The sequence below is a fragment of the Trachurus japonicus genome, chromosome 8, assembly GCF_045865225.1.
Source record: "Trachurus japonicus isolate A0001 chromosome 8, Traja_1.0".
Lineage (NCBI taxonomy): Eukaryota > Metazoa > Chordata > Actinopteri > Carangiformes > Carangidae > Trachurus > Trachurus japonicus.
The window spans coordinates 16,086,277-16,106,421 of record NC_140914.1 but is presented as its reverse complement, the minus strand read 5'-3'; the positions used below and the strand labels follow the sequence as shown (position 1 = coordinate 16,106,421).

The following is a 20,145-nucleotide window of genomic DNA, read 5'->3' as shown; positions in this document are numbered from 1 at the left end:
TCTGGGAAAGTAACGGTATTTAGGAATCTTTACGATTAATTAATTGTGGCGTTAAATACCACGATTAATTGTGAAAACAAGTAATCGTGACATCCCTATATGAGAGTGAGTAAAAAGCTAATGATAATTTAAGACATCTAAATTAATTTAACAACAAGGTCAGTAGCTTTCACCACTGGTAGCTCAGGCAGGTGAGACCCAACACCAACCAAGGAGCAATCATGGGCGCCTTCATTATTATTTTCAAAAAAAGTCTCAGTTTCTGCCCGTCCAGAGTTTTAAAACTAAAATGTGGCCAATGTGCGTTTCTAAAAGGTCTATGATGCACTCCAAAACACCGAAGTAGTATTGTTGGCAGGGAAAAACATTTGGTCACCAACCAACAAAGAGTTTACACCGTATTTTGTAACATTTCACTAATCTTTGTCCACATTCAAATGCATAACTAATGTTTAAAGGGATAGTTCAACATTTTGGCAAATTGGCCCATTGCCATAATCGCTATAGTCATAGCAGTAGGTTTGTTACCTTTAATTGTCGGTGTAAGCTATTTTTAGAACGGAGGAGCGGAGCGGCAGGCTGCTCAGGGCTATGCTATGGAGGCTAAGGGAATTTCTTGGTTTTCCTCATCAAACTCATCAAATACACAACTCAACAACTCCAAAAGGCTGTCGTGGACAAGTTGTGAGCTGCACAATCACCACGCTATGAGATAATAATGGAACGTTACGAGACGGAGCCGTTTTAGAGGTAAATTCATGCAAAACCGCTGATGCACGTTGCGTTCAGGGACACTTTTTCAGCAAGCAGACTCTGTATTTACCCTGTATTTACCTCGAAAACGGCTCTGTTTCGTAACGTTCCATTATCTCATAGCGTGGTGATTGTGCAGGTCACAACTTGTCCACAAAAGCGTTTTGGAGTTGTTGGGTTGTGTATTTGATGAGTTTGATGAGGGAAACCAAGAAATTCCTTTAGCCTCTGTAGCGTAGCTCTGAGCAGCCTGCCGCTCCGCTCCTCCGTTCTAAAAATAGCTTACACCGACAAATAAAGGTAACGAACCTACTGTTATGATTATAGCGATTATGGCAATGGGCCAATTTGCCAAAATGTTGAACTATCCCTTTAAAAATGCATAAACAAAAACAATTAGTAAACTATTAATGGCTAGGATTGAGAATCTCAGCTAATAACCCTGTGTAAAAACTGTCGGTAGAAATAAAAAATTAAAGAGCACAGTATCTGCCTCCCAATTTTCTCAGAATTAGGCCTTTTTCATCTCAGGAAAAAAAAAAAAACTGTGCTTATCCTCCCATCTGCAGTCTGGCACTTAAAATCTTCTCAGAGTACTTAAGATCCTGAGCGGCATCCAGGACTTCAAAGAGAGGAGCAGGTCTACAAGAGACACTGCGCAGTGTCATACTGAACACATGTGTTTTTTGTGTGAGTGTGTGCGGCGAGTGTGTGTTGTGTGAGAGAGAGTGTCAACTGAGAGAGAGGCAGAGAGAGAGGCAGAGAGAGAGGCAGAGAGAGAGAGCGGGGGCTTCTGGCAGCGGTGGGGGAGGAGGCCCAGTCAGTGTCACGCTGCTTTATTGCCCAGCGAAAGGTCCCGTCACCCCTCTGAAAGGATGCGCTACCTTGGCTGAAGACCGAGCCCTGTCAGACGGCGAGATAATGTGGCCATCCGCAAAAAAAAGAAAAAGAAAAAAAAAAGGAAGACAGCCCCAAACAAAGAAACTTCTCAGCTGTTTCCAAACAGCCAGACAGATGTTTCCAGTCTTCACTACAATTTAAAATTAAGCAAGTTCTGTGCTCTCGACTCGACTCGAAGCGCTTGCTGGAAGATGAGAGTGAAGTGGTGCAATCCTAAAAAATGACCCTAGCTGCTTAAAATGAGACGGTCCGTGTTTTTTCAATGCTTGGAGCAACTGACTGCGATACAAAACACCAGCAAAGCACACAGTACACGCATATGCACAACCTCCTCCTGAACTATGAAGCTGAAGCTCGATATACAATCTGTAGATGGAAGTACCACCGATTCTTCAGTTTTTCAGACTTTATAATTGGATTACAATAGTTCTAATGGCGAGGGGGAGCACAATTAACAAAATATTATCAATACTCTGATTATTTTAGCACAAAAAAACCTTCCACTCGGATAAAGCTGGTGCAAGTTTCTTATATTTTCTGGCATTGTATGTATGAAGCAATAGGCTATATCCACAAAAAAGAAAGAAAGAAAGCACACAACTCTGTCAACATCAGTGCCACATTGATCAGAGTTTCTTCCCTGTCTGAAGCCCCCAACCCTCCAAAATTCAGTGCGAATCAGTTCAGTACTCTAGTGGAAGCAACAATCAACAGATCATTTGAAACTGAAAACAGTTACTAGCTGCTGCTGCATCGCTTCAGACAGATTCCCATCATCTCGTCATGCCTGTTGACATCACACTAGGGGTGGGCGATATGGCGATATTAGATCGTGAAGGATTAGAGCGTGTAGACGATCTGCCAAAGTGCAGAGATCGTAGGATCGTCTGGGGCTCATTCTATAAACTGCAGTTCTATGCTGCAAAGCGCAAACAAAGGACATTTGCAAAGTTTGCTAAAAGAGATAACAACGGTTACTTTAGTTTGTATTTTTATTTGACCCTTTTCAATCAGCTATTTAGTGTTTTGATACACTTAAAATCCTGTTAAAATGACTGTGTTGAATAAAACAAACAGTAATGTCTTCACTGATATTTCACTTTCATGTTTATTGAAAGCTACCTTTTATGTTGCAAGAGTCCACTTTATCAGAGTGTTGTTGTTTACCTTTTACTATGTTTATGTTGTTTGCACATGTTGGCAAAACTGCAACTATTTAGATTAAAATCTGTTCAGAAAGGTTCTTTGGCCTAAATTGTCTGTTTTTCTTTTTTCGATTTAAGATCGTGATGAAATCGAAATCGTGACTTCATTTTTAAAAAATCGTGATATGATATTATCACACACGCAGCAGCAGCTTCTGGTGAGACCCAGCCACTCCACACGACACCTTTCCCTGCTTTCCTTTGAGAGATGAACTGAAGTCTCCCCCCCTCTCAACGTTTCAGGCAGTATCTGTCGTTTTCCCTCCCTTCAGAAGTTCTAGTCCATCATCGATGTGAAACAGGTTCATGCGTCGATACGATAGCCTATAGGTCCTGGTTAACGAAGTTGCTCTGGGGACAGTGTAGCCCTGCTGCTCAGTTCATCATCATCATATTATTATTAATCATCACGCATGATTCATTTAGACTTCCAACCAGATGGGTGGCAGGCAGCTCTGATTTTTTGGTTTCTGCCAGTGAGGTACAAACTTATAGTCCAGAGTTGCAATCCGGTGGTTAAACACGTCACAGCAAATTTATAGAAGTGAAAATCCCTTATATTAGAAGTGATGCACCTGTTACATGCCCAGCGGCCAGGCTTGCTTCCACACACTCATAATAGTTGACAACAACTAGTACTATAACTCATGACCACTACAAAATTTCTCTTGGAAACTGGGGATCTGTGAGACTTCATCTTGAAGAATATATAAAAATTATAGATAAAATTCAACTCGAAATCAAACAAGGGCCCTGTTAAGTGTGAAGAGTTGCCTGTGTCAACCACCGACCACATACAGAAATCATCAGAGACCGACTTACCAGCGCTGACAGACACGTCTCCTGCAGCGTGTATATATGCGCTTTACAGGCGTAATGAGAGGGTGCCGCGCTGCTATAATCTGCTAACATAGGTTTAATTCCTGTTACACAGTCCAACAACTTGTCCATGTAATGGCGCAAAGTTGTTCTGCAGGTCAGACTGGTGAAGAGGCAGACCCTACAGCTAGTTCCTAATACTCAGCCTCAACCATGGCAGCAGTTTTTCTCTCCGCTCTGAAGCTCTATCATGCACATTCACTGCATGAACTAGCCACAACGCTGTATGTTAGACAAAGAAACAAATCTACTCATTTTCCTCAGATGCCTTTTTACTGTTTTAGCATGTTTCTTAATGAGAGCAGTGACTCAGATCGTCTCATCGTCTCAGACAGACAAAAACACAGGTCCAAGTACTTCTTTAAAGTGTCAATGACCAAGATGCTGAATCCATCCCAGCCTCGGGGATGCAGACAGAGGCAGTGATGAGTTTCTCTCAGGAGATCAGATCACAATCATATTTGTCTAAATGCCAGGTTTTTTTATACATTTGCAGGTTGCAGGTGAGTTTACTCAAGAAACAACCTGTGCAAGAGGAAAACAAAGAAAAGAGGGATCCAAACGCTATAAGACATCCACTGTCAAACTTTCATTCATCTGCATCTCGTTGGTGTCATTATGGATAAGCAGTATTATGTTTTTTTAGGATTACTTTTAACCCTGCAAGACAGAAAAAGTTGCGAGTGAACTCTCCCTGATAAGAAATAGCAACTCTCAGTGTGAAACAGAGGCAGTGAGTTTGCATTTTTTTCCCCCCACTTTACACTAATTGCAGCTTATGTTATGTTATTTTTGTCACCTATGATAATTGATCAAACAATCTTACACGAACTCAACCCCCCCGCCCCACATCCCCTGTGATATCTGCACAGTCTGAGCCCATCGTGGTGATCTTCTTTACCTCATGCATCCATCCTCTTTACATCAGCACAGACACAAGAGTGCAGCCTGGATAGATACACATGCATTTTATTGCATGTGAGTGTACACATCCTCACTATCATGGGTTAAAACAAAAAAAAAACACAACCGTCCTTACCTGGGGCGTCTGATAACGAGTGAGGTGAATTAAGCTTGGCTCGCTTTGCAGTGGGGGGTCCGACATCCAGCAGATTGTCAGCCATCCTGGTCGGCAAATGTTATGAATGGATGATGATGTTGATGATGATGATGATGGTGCAGGAAAATAATAGCAGGATCAGTCAAAGTTGTCGGCCTGTGGCGGATAAAAACTGCCAACTTTTCCTCACGTTGGGCGTAAAAAAAAAAAAAAAAAAGCTATTTAACTGTGTTTTTTTTTTTTGTTTTTTTTCCTTCTCTTGACTGGCAGACTGGCGAAATGCTGCCTGGAGAAAACGGGCTTCAAAAGAAGGGCAACAGCGCCACGCTTCGCCGCCGAAGATCACCCCATGATAATCCAACACCCAACACCCACATAATTATCCTTAATAATCACGTCCAAAAATTATTTCGGTTCGAGAAAAATAAATAAAAAACATTCATAAAATATTACACAAAGCGTAAGAAAATCCCTTTCTCTCCAGATCGCCGGTTTCACGTCCGTACAGAATCATTTTTTTCGTAGTCGAAACGAGCAGCCATAAAATCTACTTTGGGCTTAAATAAAAAGAGCAAAATTCAAAAAATATTTTCTATGAGGTGGATTATTTTTCTCGTCGCTGTCTCCCGGTAAATACAGCGTCTCGGGACGGAGATACGGCGAGAAGCGGCGCTCTCTAAAAGGGAAATCAAATATACAGTGGGCTTTCGAGACGATAAAAACCCACGTAATCCTCACATGTTTGCATTAATTCTCTTCGGAAGAACTAACACTTCGATTTTCTGCACGAAAAAAGCCGTTTGAGCCCGGTCTGGATAGCTCCGATCGGTTTTTAAAATTAATGCTCCCCCCGAAATCCCGATTCTGAGCCGCGTCAAGATGGCGGCTGTTGATTCCTCCGATACAAAAAAAAAAAAGTTTTTTTTTTCTTCCCAGCTAGACTGAGAGGGGGGAGGAGGGAGGGGGAGGTGTCGTGCTATGACGCCCTGACGTAAACCTGTGTCCCACCGTGCGTCATGTTGTACGTACGTGAAGTTGCCTCTAGAGGTGGAAATTAAATAACCCCAAAATAAGAAGAAAATAGACAATTTCTGCTGCTCCACACTGGTTTAAAACTTTACAACTACAAAATAAATAAATAAATAAATAATTTGAAGAGAAAAAACAATGCATTATTAATTATGCCAGTGGCGAAAAGTGAAATTAGAGCATGTATTTAAGTGATTTTGAGGCCTAACAATCATAGATTTAGGCAGTTTTTTTTTACTTTTAATGTAATTTTATACATTTTGACTTGACTAAACTAAAACAGATAAATAAACATGTTATTTTTTGTCATTTATTGTGATATTAGAATACTTAGAAGTACATAAAGTAGTTTAATTGTCACAACATTGACCAAATACACCGTTGAAATGCATTGGTAATAATAATATATGGCCGGTTAAGGTTAAGGTGCAAATCAGCTTAATATGTTTTTCTGATAATCAATAGTAGCAAAATTCCAAATTCTGGAGTCATACTATTACTTAGTATTTGTTATTCACTGTAGAATAAATATTCAGATCATTTACTTGAGTTGAAATAGCAGTTACAGTGAAAAGAAATACTAGATCAGAAGTAAAAGAACCGTGCTCTTATTCAAATTTTAATTATCAAATTATACAGATTATCAACATTACTGATTCATAAGTTGTTTATGGTTTGGGGTGCATATTATGTTGGGTGGTTTATTCTATAGCAATCTTTCTCTTCATCTGCAAAAGTGACATTGTAAGGCAATGGAGTAACAGCATATAAAACATACAATATAAAACAACATAAAGCAGGAATAACTGAGTACAGCACAAGTAACCATTGATTACAGTCCAGCACACAACATGGATGTAGTGCATCGGCTATAAATTAAACCAGACAACATTTACCAGCAACTGACTTTATTCAGTTTTAACTTTCACTTGCATACCTATTAGCGTGCTATATACAAAAACATTTCCAGAGAAAGCAACAATTCATTAAAACCTGCCTGTAGAAGGCGACTGAGATACCTGCAGACACCTTTTAGTGCCCCATCCACTTTATTTGGCCAGTTTAAACAAAAAAGGAAAACCTGTATTGACTGAAGCCTTACTGTTCTAGTATGTTATACTTTTTGAGATGAGAAAGTTGAATAAAATGTCCTGGGTCACATTCCTGCTAAGATTAAAGCATCCCCTCCAAAACACACACAACCACACAGTTTTACAAACACTCGTACATTTTTACACACATGCAGGCCAACAGGACGCACAAATATTATTCCAACATTGTTAAAATTACCAAGTTCTTTTGACTATTTAGTACTCTAGTACATGCGCTTATATAAATAATAGAAAATGCTCAGATACTATACAATATAAAAGCATACTGTACATAAAAAGTGAGTGCCTTGTGCAAATGTGTTTTAACATTGAGCATATAAATTAGCTTTTTTTTTTTCTTTTTGAATGTGAACAACACAACCTGCAAATTAAGAAGAAGACATAATATACAAAGAAGAAATCCATGAGATGGTGATGACACTCTTTGGCATCAAAGTTTTCCCCGTGTGTCATTCTCGTCCGAATGTCACGTACATCTCAATAAATCCAACTAAAACAACAGATGCTCATTTCTGCAGTGAAAAATGAAAACAAGTGGCAACCAAATCTGTGAATTGACACCCTTGTCTTAATGTTATGTTTGTCGCAAACAACACTAATCCACAAAAAAATATATAGTTTATAAAAAACACAATATTGAAAAGAGCTTATTAAAAATTATCAAGAAAAAAAATTAAGAAACATAGCTTATGCGTTTTACCCGACACTCAATTATCACATCCTCTATTAAGCACTTAATCTTGGATAACAACAACGGCAATTACTTGTAATAATTCTTAATAATTATTCTAAGTGTCCCTTTATTGTAGTGAAACAAAAACAAATTTTGGGCTGGTACAAGAGTTGTGTGCTCATAAGCGAAAAGAAGTTTGTTTTCCCTTTTAACCAAGTGATGTTTAGCTCTTATTATTGCATTTAAAACAACCATAACTCCACCCGAGCACTAAATAAATAAATAAATAAATATATAAGAAATGTACAAGGAAATCCACACAGTGCAGTAAGGCCAACTAATGTAAAAAAAAATATGTTTGGTGTATTTATGTTTAATTGTATATGTTGAGAAAAGGCACTGCTCAAATTTTATGACCTTCAAGCACTAAAGTAAACATTCCCATAGAATAAGCTGTTGGGTGTCTTCAACCAAATTCATGATGACATAGGGGGGGAAAAAAGAGTTCAAAGTTAAAAGGCACAAGTTACCCTAATTTCACACATTGACAACAAAGCAAACAAAGTAACTTTTAGGGTAATCTGAAAATGGTATGGAAAAAAAGAAGACAAACTGGTTCTTTGTTGTTTTCTATTCGTCTTATTTGCTTTATTTCTTAAAATAAGTAATTATGAAATAGCAATGTAAAAGAAATGAGGCTGTAAATCTGCTGTACAGGATATTTAAATGCCAAAAATTAGACATTAAAGTGAATTACGTGGTAATACCTTTTTATTTTTGCCTCTGAGCACACAATCCTTTTTTGCTAAGAAACAGTAACAGAGAGAAAATGTAACAGTGAGCGATGTATAGTTATTAGTTATTAGTTTCATGTCTTAATAGTATAATATAACAACATGGAATCATTTAAGTCAAAAAGAAACGAGTAAAAACACTGAGGGCGTCATATGAAATACATCTGGCGCACTGCCTTTGCTTTTACAGTCCTATTACATTATGTTTCATGCCGTTGCGAGACTGAAGCAGCTAACGCATCCAGCTGTTTGCATTCAGTAATGTCTTTCATATCACAGAGATTAGAGAGGGCAGCTTCACATGAACAGTTCAAGTTTTGCGTAACAATAAATACAATAAAAACACATTTAGTTTCGATTTGTGACATTCCACTTTGATTATCCATGTCTTAAAAGCGCTATCGACTAACACACAGTGTAATCCATTGCAAACCTAGGCAGTTGTTCTATCTAACTGATCTACAGTAAAGTCACGGCTAAAGACACCACAGTTACAGCAGTGTCTTGTTGTAGGACCCATTGAAATACTCATCAGCACTAAACACAACCTGACTTCCCACCAGAGCCTGGATCACAGGGGGGAGGGCACAAACATTAGTAGTAGTTAGCCTCATCTATTGGTGGTGTTGTTGTTGGAAGCATGCATAGCCACCATTATGCCTCCTCCAGTCATCATGAGGCAATACAAAGATCTTAGCCGAGGCCAGAGAAAAAAGCTGCCACATCAGCAAACAAGATTTTTTTTCTTTCTACTGCGTTCCTAAAGTGTTTGTCATCCTGCAGTTTCACAAAATCTGTCAAGTAACTCGGAGGCACCTCTCCTCATTAGACCCTGTGTGATCTCACAGATACATACGAACACATACACGCACATCGCACGCACACACGCTGCATGCATGCAAATACACATCTGCCCTTAGCCTCTATTGATTAGTCTCTGCTGTGTCTTCCATGAAGAACATGGGAACCGGCTCCACTGTTTCCTAGTGCAGATTTTACTCTTAGATACCTGGGAGTGATATCTAATTTCCCTCCACTCAGCATAACCTTTGATAAACCTCACATTGTAGCTATCCTTCCATATGCAAGGTCAGCTTTCTGAGCTTTTCATTGGTAAAAGGCAAAATATCAGAGCAAAGTAAAAATTGTAAGAAAAGCAAAGCAATTTTACCCCCCAAAGTTGGCTAATTTACAGTTTCCCTTTCCTTACTCAAAAAGGCTTAGTCTACAAATTATTCTATCCTAAAGGCACTTAAAAGACATATGAAAGAAAAATAATCAAGATTAAAGGTGTTAGGAGGATAATCAAGTAAGTTAATGGGAGATGATGGGATCTGTAGCAGGCAAGAGGAGATTCAGAGTCAGCCATCACATCTTCCCATTTTCTCTCTGCTCCTGCCTGACACTCTCACTGTGGTCCACCCAGCATCCTCTGCTGATTGTATCAGCCAATCAGATTTACACTAAAAACAACCTGCTGCCTGGCCGATGCAGAGAAGAAGCCTGTGGGTGTTTTGATGGGACCAAATATACAGCAATTCTACAAATGCCAATTGGCAGGAACAAGAGCTTAAAGGGTAGATAGTTTACTGCAAGCTTATTCTTACAGTCTGGTAAACTCTCCGATACTATTGTCATCCTCATATTTGCCCTTCTTGATGTCTCTCGGGGACTTTGTTGGATTTTGCGGTGCACTTTGCTGGACTGAGGATGAGACGATGAGCTGTTTGCTGTTCGCAGAAGGAGGAGGCCCTTCTAGAGTAGTAACAGGTATAGATGTCAGGCCACTGTGAGACATAGATCGTCTGGCATGAGAAATCTCCAGGGAGGGACGACTTTCACGGCTGTCTGCCTCTTTCTCATGACTAAGCCCTGTGGTAGCAGAAGAACCGGCGCTGGCACTGGGTACCATAGTGTTAGTAGTGCTTGCAGCCATGCTGGTTGCGGGCACCATGCTGGCGATTTCATCAGTGGGCGAGCGGCCGATGCTACCGTCCACTTGTGCTCGGATCTCTGGGGAAACTGAGAGTTGGTACTGAGGCACGGGGCCACTGTCACTGCACTTGGGGTAAAGGAACGTCTTCATCTGACCTTTGCCCTTGACATTAACTGTGCCACGGTAATCGAACTCGTAATCCATGCCACTGAGCACGCAGTAGCTTTCCTCGCTGACCTGGACGCGACACTCCACGCCCGTTGTGTCCATGCGACTGGCGATGTTCACCGTGTCGCCCCAGATATCGTAGAGAAGCTTAGTGGTGCCTATCACCCCCGCCGTCAGAGGACCGTGGTTGAACCCGATGCGAAGCTTGAAGCCGAAGCCCAGCATGTTCTTGTTGAAGTCATCCACCACGTGCATCATTTCCAGGGCAAACTCGAAAAGAGCGCGGAGGTGGGCGTGAGGATGCGCCGCATCCGCACACTGCTGCGCGTTGAGGCCGGCCGCTGCCATGTAAGTGGCACCGATGGTCTTGATCTTTTCTATGTTGGAGAAGGCAGGCTTCCGTAACAGCTCGTCAAAGTCGCCGATCAGTTCGTTGAGGACGCGGTAGCACTCCTTGCCTCCCTCGTAGCTTTCCTCATAAAATTCACTAAAGTTAACGATGCTGGCGAATATGACCCCCACGTTGTCGTGGTTCTTGGAGTAGCTCTGGGTGACCTTCAGCTGCTCCGCTACATGGATGGGGATGATATTGCGAAGCAGCCAGTCAGCCTGGTCCCTCATGTTCTGGATCTTGATGCGATGTTGATCGGCTTCCACGTTGCCATGGTAATGCAGGCGGTAACTGACCTCAAACTCACGATTAAGGAACCAGACCAGGAGAAGCAGCAGGAAAAAGGCCACGCAGGCCTCAGGGCCCAGCAGCTCCTGTGGGTTGGGCTGCGTGTCAGGGTCTACTGGGCTGTCAGACATGACAATGGAGCTGTTACTGTTGTTGTTCTGTCTCTCCGACCTGGTCGAGAGAGAGAGAGAGAGAAAGAAACATAAAGCGGGAAAGAGAAATGCAGGGAAACAGAAGACAGTAGGTTGGAATAAACATTATTCTTGTCAAAACTAATTATTTTTTAAAGGGACAACGAGGAGTTTCTATTCGGTTATAAAAAAGTCTCACGTTAATGTGGATGAATCTCCGCTACCCACACTTGTTAATGGGCCCATTTTCGATAAATATATCGTTCTGTCTCTATCGTTATTTTGTTATTATTAGTGGTGGTGGAAACGCTGGTCGAGCCAACCAGCGTTTCCTTCGTGGCGAGTCATGAGAATAACGCAGCCAAATCGCCGTTTATGGTCGGAACTACGACGGTATGTGAACCTCTTTGAACCTCTGACTTTAATTATTGATGAATGAAAACATGAGTCTGTCTTGCGCCGGTCAAAGAATTTTACGGTGCGCGGAGGCTCATAAATGTAGTGTGAAAACGCTTTGCTTTTCCAAAACTCCTCGTTGTCCCTTTAATTAATCTAATAACCACAACTATAAAAGCTTTTTGGCATTGACTGTGTGCATCCCATTTAATGCAGTTTTTGTTATGCAGGCAAGAATTTAACAAAAAAAAGTAAATTACCAACACTTGGGACAGCAACCACAACCTGTAATGTCCATAGCCAAGTTTTGACCAAGGCTCTTCCTTGCTTTTCTGATAAAGGCATTGAAGCCTTCTGCTTTTTGAGAAACACGTGTGAGCTGGTTGAAATTATGGCAATAACAATGCTTACATTAATCAACGAACTTACCAGAAAAACAGACTCTTGACGCTGGAAGAAATAAAAGACACGTGGCAACTAATTAATGTGACAAATACATTCAGATGTCCAACACAATCCAGTGTGTACTTGCACCCTTTTCTTGAAATTCCTGCAGTCGAATTATGTCTACACTGTTATTCAACACATAATTCATTTGATAAATATATTTTTGGACAGTATATTATGTTATTATTAACTAGCAAGTCTGTTGTACCTGCAAGGGGAGCTGAAGAGCAAGGTGAGCAGGCCCAGTCCCACCAATGTTGCTAGAGTTGAGCGCATCCAGTAGCTTAGCTGGCAGAAGTTACAATACTGAATGATAGCTATGATGACAGCACAGCAGATGAACATGGTGAACTGGGGAAAATAAAGGTCAGAGAGCAATACCAAGTCAAATACTGTGTCTCCAGATGTAAGTAGATGTAAAGATTTCACTTGTCCACATGCTACACAACTAAGAGGCATAATGTTTAATATAATTGTTAATAACTCAGCAATAGAAATTTTACCAATAGCCCTACAGGGAATCGTGCTTTACAGGTCAGACATAAGACTCGCACACATGACTAAATAAAAGAGAGTATGTGTGCAGCCAAACAGCAATACCATTATTTCACACCCTATATTTCAGGGGTGTCAAACTCATTTTAATTCAGGGGCCACAAACAGCACAATTTGATCCCAAGTGGGCCAGACCAGTAAAATAATAGCATGATAATCTATAAAAAAAGAACTTTAAAATTTCTCCCTTTGTTTTGGTACATTATTAAGATCCTCTGCCGGGCCACTTTTGGCCCGCGGGCCGCACGTTTGACACCCCTGCTCTATTTCAACATAAATATCAGAAAGCCCACCTGGATGGAGAGATGCATGTCACAGGTGATGTGAGAGAAGACGGCCACAGCGGGCAGAGACACCAGGACAGCTCCTATAAAGTGACGAGTTATCCAGCCTGAGATCGCCCCCATCAGCACCCGAGTGCAATTCAGAGCGCTGTCCAGGTAGAAAGCCATACTGAAGATGAAAAACGAGAAGCAGTGATTGATATGGATAAGTGTGATGGAACTGAGATGTTGCAAACAAAGTGTCTATTTCATACTTGAGTGTCTTGTTTAACCCAGTCTGATTCCACCTTGAATAAGAAGCTGATTGCAGACATGATTGTCTGCACCTTGGTTTGCATTTACAAAGCCTTTATATACCCACATGACCACATCCCACTACTGTGGATCAGGGCACTCACTCAACATAATGAAATGAATTTATGTTAAAAAGTGTGTGGACTTGTTTTCTGTAGATTTTGTATTAATACTACTGGAATGAATCTGTCTTTCCTCTCTCCTTGAGACAGTAGTCCAGGAGGAACTTCCAATGAGACGCTGTCACGTTCAGATCCACAAAAAGTAATTCATTGTCCCTCTGGAAGCTGTCTGTCCTTCAGACAGTTCCAACACCTCCACTCTTGTAGATTAACTAATCGACATTATGATGTCAAGTGTGCCACATAAAAGAGTACATATTGTTAATGCTCGCAAGTTTCACCAATAAGAGCACCTTGTGAAATGTCACCTTGTATGACGTGAGTTTGTCTAAATCAAATCAAATCAAATCAACTTTATTTATATGGCACTTTTCATACGTTGTAACACAAAGTGCCTCACAGAGGATAAAAACAATAAAATATATATAAAATAAAATATTCAACAAAACTGGGGAAATTGTTTAAAAAGCTGAAATTGTTGGTCCTGCTCAGGCCTTGGGAAATATTGGAGGGAGGTTTTTCATACACTTTCTCGGGTGTTAAAGGTCAAATTAGAACCAAACCCTTTGACTGCTCTGTTCGGGGTCATGGGAGGGGAGAAAAAGTTAACCACAGCAAAGCAACGCACTCTATCCTTCGCCTCCCTTCTGGCTCGACGAGCAATTCTGCTCAGGTGGAAGGATACTTTCCCTCCCACTCATGCACAATGGCTAGAAGATATCATGTCCTGCCTAAAATTGGAGAAAATTAGACACTCACTTCAGCATTCAAATAAGTTTCAGAAGGTCTGGGGCCCCTTCCTAAAAGAAGGCTTGGCCCTTGAGTACAGCTCAGCTATGCTGCTCACTTGTTACACACTCCGTGCTTTTGGTTGAACAGTGATTTTATACTATGACTAGTAATCTGGCAATGACATGGGAGGGATTATTTTGTACATTGTTCAATTTTATTTTATTTTATTTTTTATTATTCTTTATGTATTTTTATATATCTCATTTGTGCATGGTGTGATTGATATGTACCCACACCCATCTCATGTCTCTGTAATGGCTACCCAGCACCGCACACTTGTTATAATGAGAAAATGTTAATAAAAAGATCTTGAATTAAAAAAAAAAAAAGCTGAAATTGTTTAAAAAGCTGAAATAAAAATCATTTCCCTGCCAGGTGTAGTGATAAATTGTCTCACAGCAGTTAAAGAGCTCCATTCTGTGTTCAGCATCTCACCGTACAGAGAACAGCAGAGCCAGAGCCTCCAGCGCGGCGGCTACAGCTGTCAGACTGAGCGTCGGTGTGGACCAACTCTGGTGGGTGACAAGTGGTCGAAGGAAACAAGCCAGCGAGAGAGCCAGAAACACCGAGCAGCACAGCAGCATGTCCAGGAAAGAGCTGAATGTCTGACTGGCTAAAGTCTGCACTGCTGCTTGACTCTCCACCTGGGTTTGCGGGAGAGAGAGGTAATGATGAGGAAGTGAAAATGAGGAAATAATGGCAATGGAAATAAGTCTCACAGTTTCAGATGAGGTTATATCACTCAAACTGAATGATTTTAAGTAAGTTTAAACCCCCAAATTATCAGAAATGTCTATGTAAGTGACTGTGACAAACTACGTAGCAACAGTTTGAGACTGAAAATACACTTGCAGTGTTACACCAGCAGAGGGCAACACAACCTAACACAAATCTACTTGTAAGGTCCTGCAGTGATTTCTCTTTGCCGCAGTCTTGACCGGTCTGTTCATAACGCAGTCCTAACAGGTTTCCTAGACGAGAAGCAGACACACACACTCATGCACACACACACACATAAAAATCACAAACCGGCAGAAAAGACAAAATCGCACAAAGACATGCAGATTTGCTCACATATAAAGAGAGAAGGGGCTGGATGAGTGGACTCGTGAAAAGACATCAGTTCAAAAAACTCTGACCGATTATTGAACCACAGTCAGAACGAGGGCGACTATGTTAAGCTCACAGAAAATACAGATATGATCAAAAATAAACAGACGCACACTCATGCATACAAGCACCATTATGTCACTCACATACATAGTTCATAGACACACGCATACATACGCACACTTGCACACACACACAAACACACCTCCTCTTGGTAGCTTATTCGATAAGCAGACTCCAGGCTCCTCTCCAGGAAGGTGAGGCTCAGCTTGTTTATAGGAGGTCTGTAGAAATAGTCCTTCATGAGGCTGTCACAGGCATGGAGGAGAGAGTCAGTAGAGATAATACACTGTTCGGACTTTAAATGTTACAATCGGTTACCTACAGTATCGAAGACCTGATTACAATTTCTCTGACACGGCTGATCAGTTGTACATTATGTGAGTGATTCAGTTAAAGCAGAAGTAAGCGATATTTTTGTGTTAATATAAGTCTTAAATAGTTATATCTTCCGACAGCAATCACTTACATAGAGTGTTTGGACCGAAACACGGGTCTGTCAGTCACTCTGCTCTGCTCTGAGCCGAGGAGAAAACTTTTCTTGTATCCTACAATTTTTATCCAATGAGGAGAGAGAACGGCATGAAGGGCTGTGTGTGCAGCCAAGGGATGCGCGTGAATGTGGTGACATAGGGACGAGGACCAATAGATCCATGACGAGGGCGGGGGCTGCTAACTCCATCGGCTGACAAGACGTTATGGTGCGTTCAAGGCAGCCTGTAACTCGTGTTTTTACGACCTGTGAAGTCGTACCAGTTCGATCTGGTACGAGTTCACGGGTCGGAAGTTACGAGTGGCCGTTATAGTGACTTTCACAGGTAAAACAGGTTGGAGAAACGCGAGTTGCGGGTTGCCTGGAACGCTACAAAGTCGTAAGTCGTGACTTGAAGCTGTAATTTACGGTTTCAAAAGCCTGCCTGGAACGCAGCATTAGCCAAAACGACCGGATCGCTTACTTCTGCTTTAACAGGTTTACTAATCCTCACCTGTCCTCTTTGATGACGTCCACAAAGTGGGCATCACTCCTCTCCCTGAAGTTCTTGGATCGCAGGGGGATGAGCGCCGAGTGGTCCATGCCCATGGCGCCGCCCGTCCACGTCTTCTTCTCTTTCTCCTGCAGCATCTCACACAGCGACGTCTGGCTGTTGGTCAAGGCCTCCAGTCGAGGGCTGAGCAGGCCGTTCAGAGCCTTGGGGGTGCGCCCTGCAGAAATCACTGGGGAGGATTTCAGATTTGACGAGTCCTGAGGAGCAAAGAGGGGAAGAAGAAGTCCAGGACGGAAGGAGTGATAACGGCTCTTTGTGAGGGAAACAGGTCAGAAATATTATAGGGGACAGATGTTATGAGACATTTAGAGCTGAAGAAAATCAGATTTTCACTGAAAAATCAGGAAAGAAAGTTCTATAGTATTTGGCAACCGTTTATTGATTATTTTAACCACAACATAGTGTGAGGGCAAGCTATAGAAATGCTCTTCTAGAAGGAAAGACTTTGTATTTTATTTTATTTTATTTTATTTTATTCTATTTTTTAAATATATACAAATATTTGTTTTTCCCTGTCTCTGTTTAGTTTTTGTCTCCCCCTTTTTTTTTTTTTTACTTTTGAAGAATGTATACATTTGGGTACATATAATCTTTTTTATTTCCTTTTTTTATTTTTAAATTAATCCCCTTCATCTGTCTATTTTTCATTTTGAGATACATAAGTTAATACAATTTAATGACCTTTTTTATGTAAACGTGTACGTGTAAATGTGTAAGATGTCTGTTGTGTCTGATGTGTTCTATGTTCAAAATGAGAAAAATCAATAAAGAGAGTTGAAAAAAAATAAAGAAATATTATAGGGAGTGTAAATATGAAAGATAAAGCTTGAGAGTGAGCTGTAAGCCACATCAATTTAAAAGCATGTCTCTGTGGCGCTCTTAAACTGGGACTCATGGAGTTCTATTTCTTTGAACTAGTTTTGAGTCCTTCTTTTTGTTGGTGGGCCTGACTAAGTGTAATCGGAGTAGTTCATGTCATGATGCCCCAGTATTTTAATGGAAAAACAAAAAATACACAATACCGGACAGGCACCATGCACCGAACTAAAAAGTGAGTCATTGAACATTTTAGACAGACAGCATGCAGTCTTGTGTGTTTGCTTCAGTTAACAACAATCAACTAACCTTGCTGCTGTTGGTCTTGTGGTCGTCATGGCATCCATTGAGCACCGCTGCTTCCTCTGTTGCCTGATCCTCCCCTGGTATCAGGACCACACCGCAGGACAGACAGGGAGACTGCATGGGGGGGGGGGGGGGGGGGGGGTGTCGGAAGAATGAGAATAAATTAATTGAGAGATACATATCAAAGAAGGCATATGAGCCGAGTACAACATAAAAAGATGGCAGCGACCGGCATCCAAGAGTCTCAGGGCACGACAAAGAGAGACGAGGGAACAAATGCATCAGCTGTGATCTCAACAGTTGCTGCAGCAGCGAAAACACAAAGGCTGGCATTTAAATGCACAATGACAGGTCTTCTATTGATCTCACAGAATTTGAGCAGCTTAATACATTTTAGTGAGGGCAACGTTAACAAGAGCAGCAGCAGCAGCCAAAGAGAAACCAAAAGGGAGATTGCGAGTAAACGAGAGGCGTAGAGGTGGTCCAGACGAGATCAAGGTCCTTATATTCAACCCACTCATCCTCTTCAAACACAAAGCAAAGTGTGAGTGTACGTATATGAGAATGAGATCAGTGTGACATACTGTGCTATAATTGACCATGACAATGGTGTGCATCATGCTGTGAAGTACTGAGAAACAAATACACGCGCACACACGCACGCACGCACGCACGCACGCACACACACAAGATATATAATTTCAAACACAGTCAAATGTCATTTGTCTTCTTTTTTTTTTTGAAGATGCCTCAATGAGATCCAGTCTCTCTACTCAGTTTGACTCCCCCCCTACAGATCCACCTGCACATCATCCTTTATCCTCTTCCTACTCCTTTTGAAGCAGCCACTACCCCTTCCCCCGCTGACTTCCACCTGGCCTGGCAGAAGGATCTTCGTGGGGATCATGTGCAGAGAAAGGAGGATTAATTAGGGTGAATATAGGGCACAATGGTGCAGGTTTTCAGGGCAATTATAAGAGAATAATGTGTTGCACAGTTTTGGTGCGTATGTGACCTAGTGGTACAATTTAAAAGAAAATGAGAAATTTCCCTTGAAGGCAGAGCTAAGGAGGACATAATGGACGGACATGATCTGAGCTGATGAGCACTAAGGGTCAGTTATTATGTAGATGGCCTGCTGGGAAGAAAGGCACTTTCTAATGCCTAATTAATAAGATCTCACTGTTTTGTCCTCTTTGTTCCTTATTAATAAGGATTTAATGAGGACTAGGCGACTAGCCGACTACACAAATGTATGCGTGCACAGGAAGTAAAGATGGAAATCAACAAAGATGTCCTAACGATGTAAGTAGGGTTCACGAGGTTAAATCATGCATTTACATGAAACGTATAGAAAAATCCTGTGGATATGGATGCAAGTCTTCTTCGTCTCTTTCACATCCTTCACATAGGACAAAGAGAAGTTCTTGCATTGGGGAAAAAAAGGAGAACATTTATTACAGCTTCTGAAACTGTTTCTGAAACACCCACATAAACAAAAACACAAACCGCAAAAAGATGAACATCAAAGAGGCCACAACAGAACATGCAGCCCGCCGTTCTTCCTCAGGCAGTGTAGATGTAAAAAAAAAAGTGTAGAAAAAAAAAAAACTTACTTCCTCATCCTAGCCTACATGTCTGATATTTCATTTAGTTTCGAACGGTGTGCACTCACCATTGCTCTGTCAGGACCCGTGTTGCAGGCCGTAGGGGCTCCATCGGGTGTGTGCACTCTGGCCGCCGTGGGAGACCGAGGATCTGCTTGCTCCGGTCCGGTCCGGTCCGACCCCGACTGGACGCAGCTACAGTGAGAGTGAGGCTCCACCTTTCTGCCAGAGATCAGATAGGTCTTCAGGCCTGGACAGAGACAGAGACAGAGACAGAGACAGAGACAGAGACAGAGACAGAGACAGAGACAGAGACAGAGACAGAGACAGAGAGAGGATGTAATTAGAACAGGTTCGAGTAGGGTTTAGTCATCCCTGTGTGGTTGGTTGGCGGTTGTGGAGTTGTTTTGGGATTCAGCAGAGCCTCAGTACCCAGCAGAGTGAATTCCCTTGGTGAATTATATAAGCAAGCACTGACAAGAGAACTGGAATCGAGAAAGAGAGAGTAAGAGAAGCAATGAATATCAATCGCTCCTACTTGGAAAAACCAAGGTTATACATTAGTCATTCTTGTTTCCATATAAATATATCAATAGACTGTATGTATCCAAACATACAGTGTTCAAACAGGACGTGTGGTGCAAGTCAGAGTGATGAGCTAGAGAGAAATAGGGGCATGCTACAGTGACTAACACCAAGACATGAACAGTTAACACATTGTCACACCTCTAATCAATGTGTAGAAATGCTTAAAGCAGATATCATCGGCACGGCCGTTTCGGCTAATGCTGTGTTCAAGGCAGGCTTTTGAAACCGTAAGTTACAGCTTCAAGTCACAACTACGACTTGGTAGCGTTCCAGGTAACCCGTAGCTCGTGTTTTTACCGTCCTGTTGTCTGTGAAAGTTCCCTATAACGGCCACTCGTAACTTCCGACCCGTGAACTCGTACCAGATCGAACTGGTATGACTTCACAGGAAGGAAAAACACAA

General features: G+C 41.5%; 2 protein-coding genes across 10 annotated transcripts in view; both read right to left on the bottom strand.

The window, feature by feature from the left end:
- The window catches only part of crebbpb (CREB binding lysine acetyltransferase b), a 45,178-nt gene extending 39,476 nt beyond the window's left edge, over window positions 1-5,702 (bottom strand). For 4 of the 8 annotated variants that reach the window (XM_085784245.1, XM_085784247.1, XM_085784243.1 and 1 more), the window contains exon 1: window positions 4,777-5,702. In XM_085784245.1, the coding sequence (XP_085640371.1) occupies window positions 4,777-4,861 (85 nt within the window). In that variant the 5' untranslated portion in view covers window positions 4,862-5,702. The remainder of the gene's footprint in view (window positions 1-4,776) is intronic. The other 4 variants (XM_085784242.1, XM_085784246.1, XM_085784249.1 and 1 more) reach the window with 2 other exon arrangements.
- A 1,015-nt stretch (window positions 5,703-6,717) lies between these two features.
- The window catches only part of adcy9b (adenylate cyclase 9b), a 39,070-nt gene continuing 25,642 nt past the window's right edge, over window positions 6,718-20,145 (bottom strand). The window contains exons 2-10 of one of the 2 annotated variants that reach the window (XM_085784226.1): window positions 19,223-19,404; window positions 17,551-17,661; window positions 16,366-16,622; window positions 15,525-15,627; window positions 14,645-14,853; window positions 13,011-13,170; window positions 12,371-12,513; window positions 12,145-12,165; window positions 6,718-11,359 (exon numbers count right to left, since the gene is read on the bottom strand). In XM_085784226.1, coding sequence (XP_085640352.1) covers window positions 10,009-11,359; window positions 12,145-12,165; window positions 12,371-12,513; window positions 13,011-13,170; window positions 14,645-14,853; window positions 15,525-15,627; window positions 16,366-16,622; window positions 17,551-17,661; window positions 19,223-19,404 — 2,537 coding nt within the window. In that variant the 3' untranslated portion in view covers window positions 6,718-10,008. The remainder of the gene's footprint in view (window positions 11,360-12,144; window positions 12,166-12,370; window positions 12,514-13,010; window positions 13,171-14,644; window positions 14,854-15,524; window positions 15,628-16,365; window positions 16,623-17,550; window positions 17,662-19,222; window positions 19,405-20,145) is intronic. The other variant, XM_085784227.1, reaches the window with a different exon arrangement.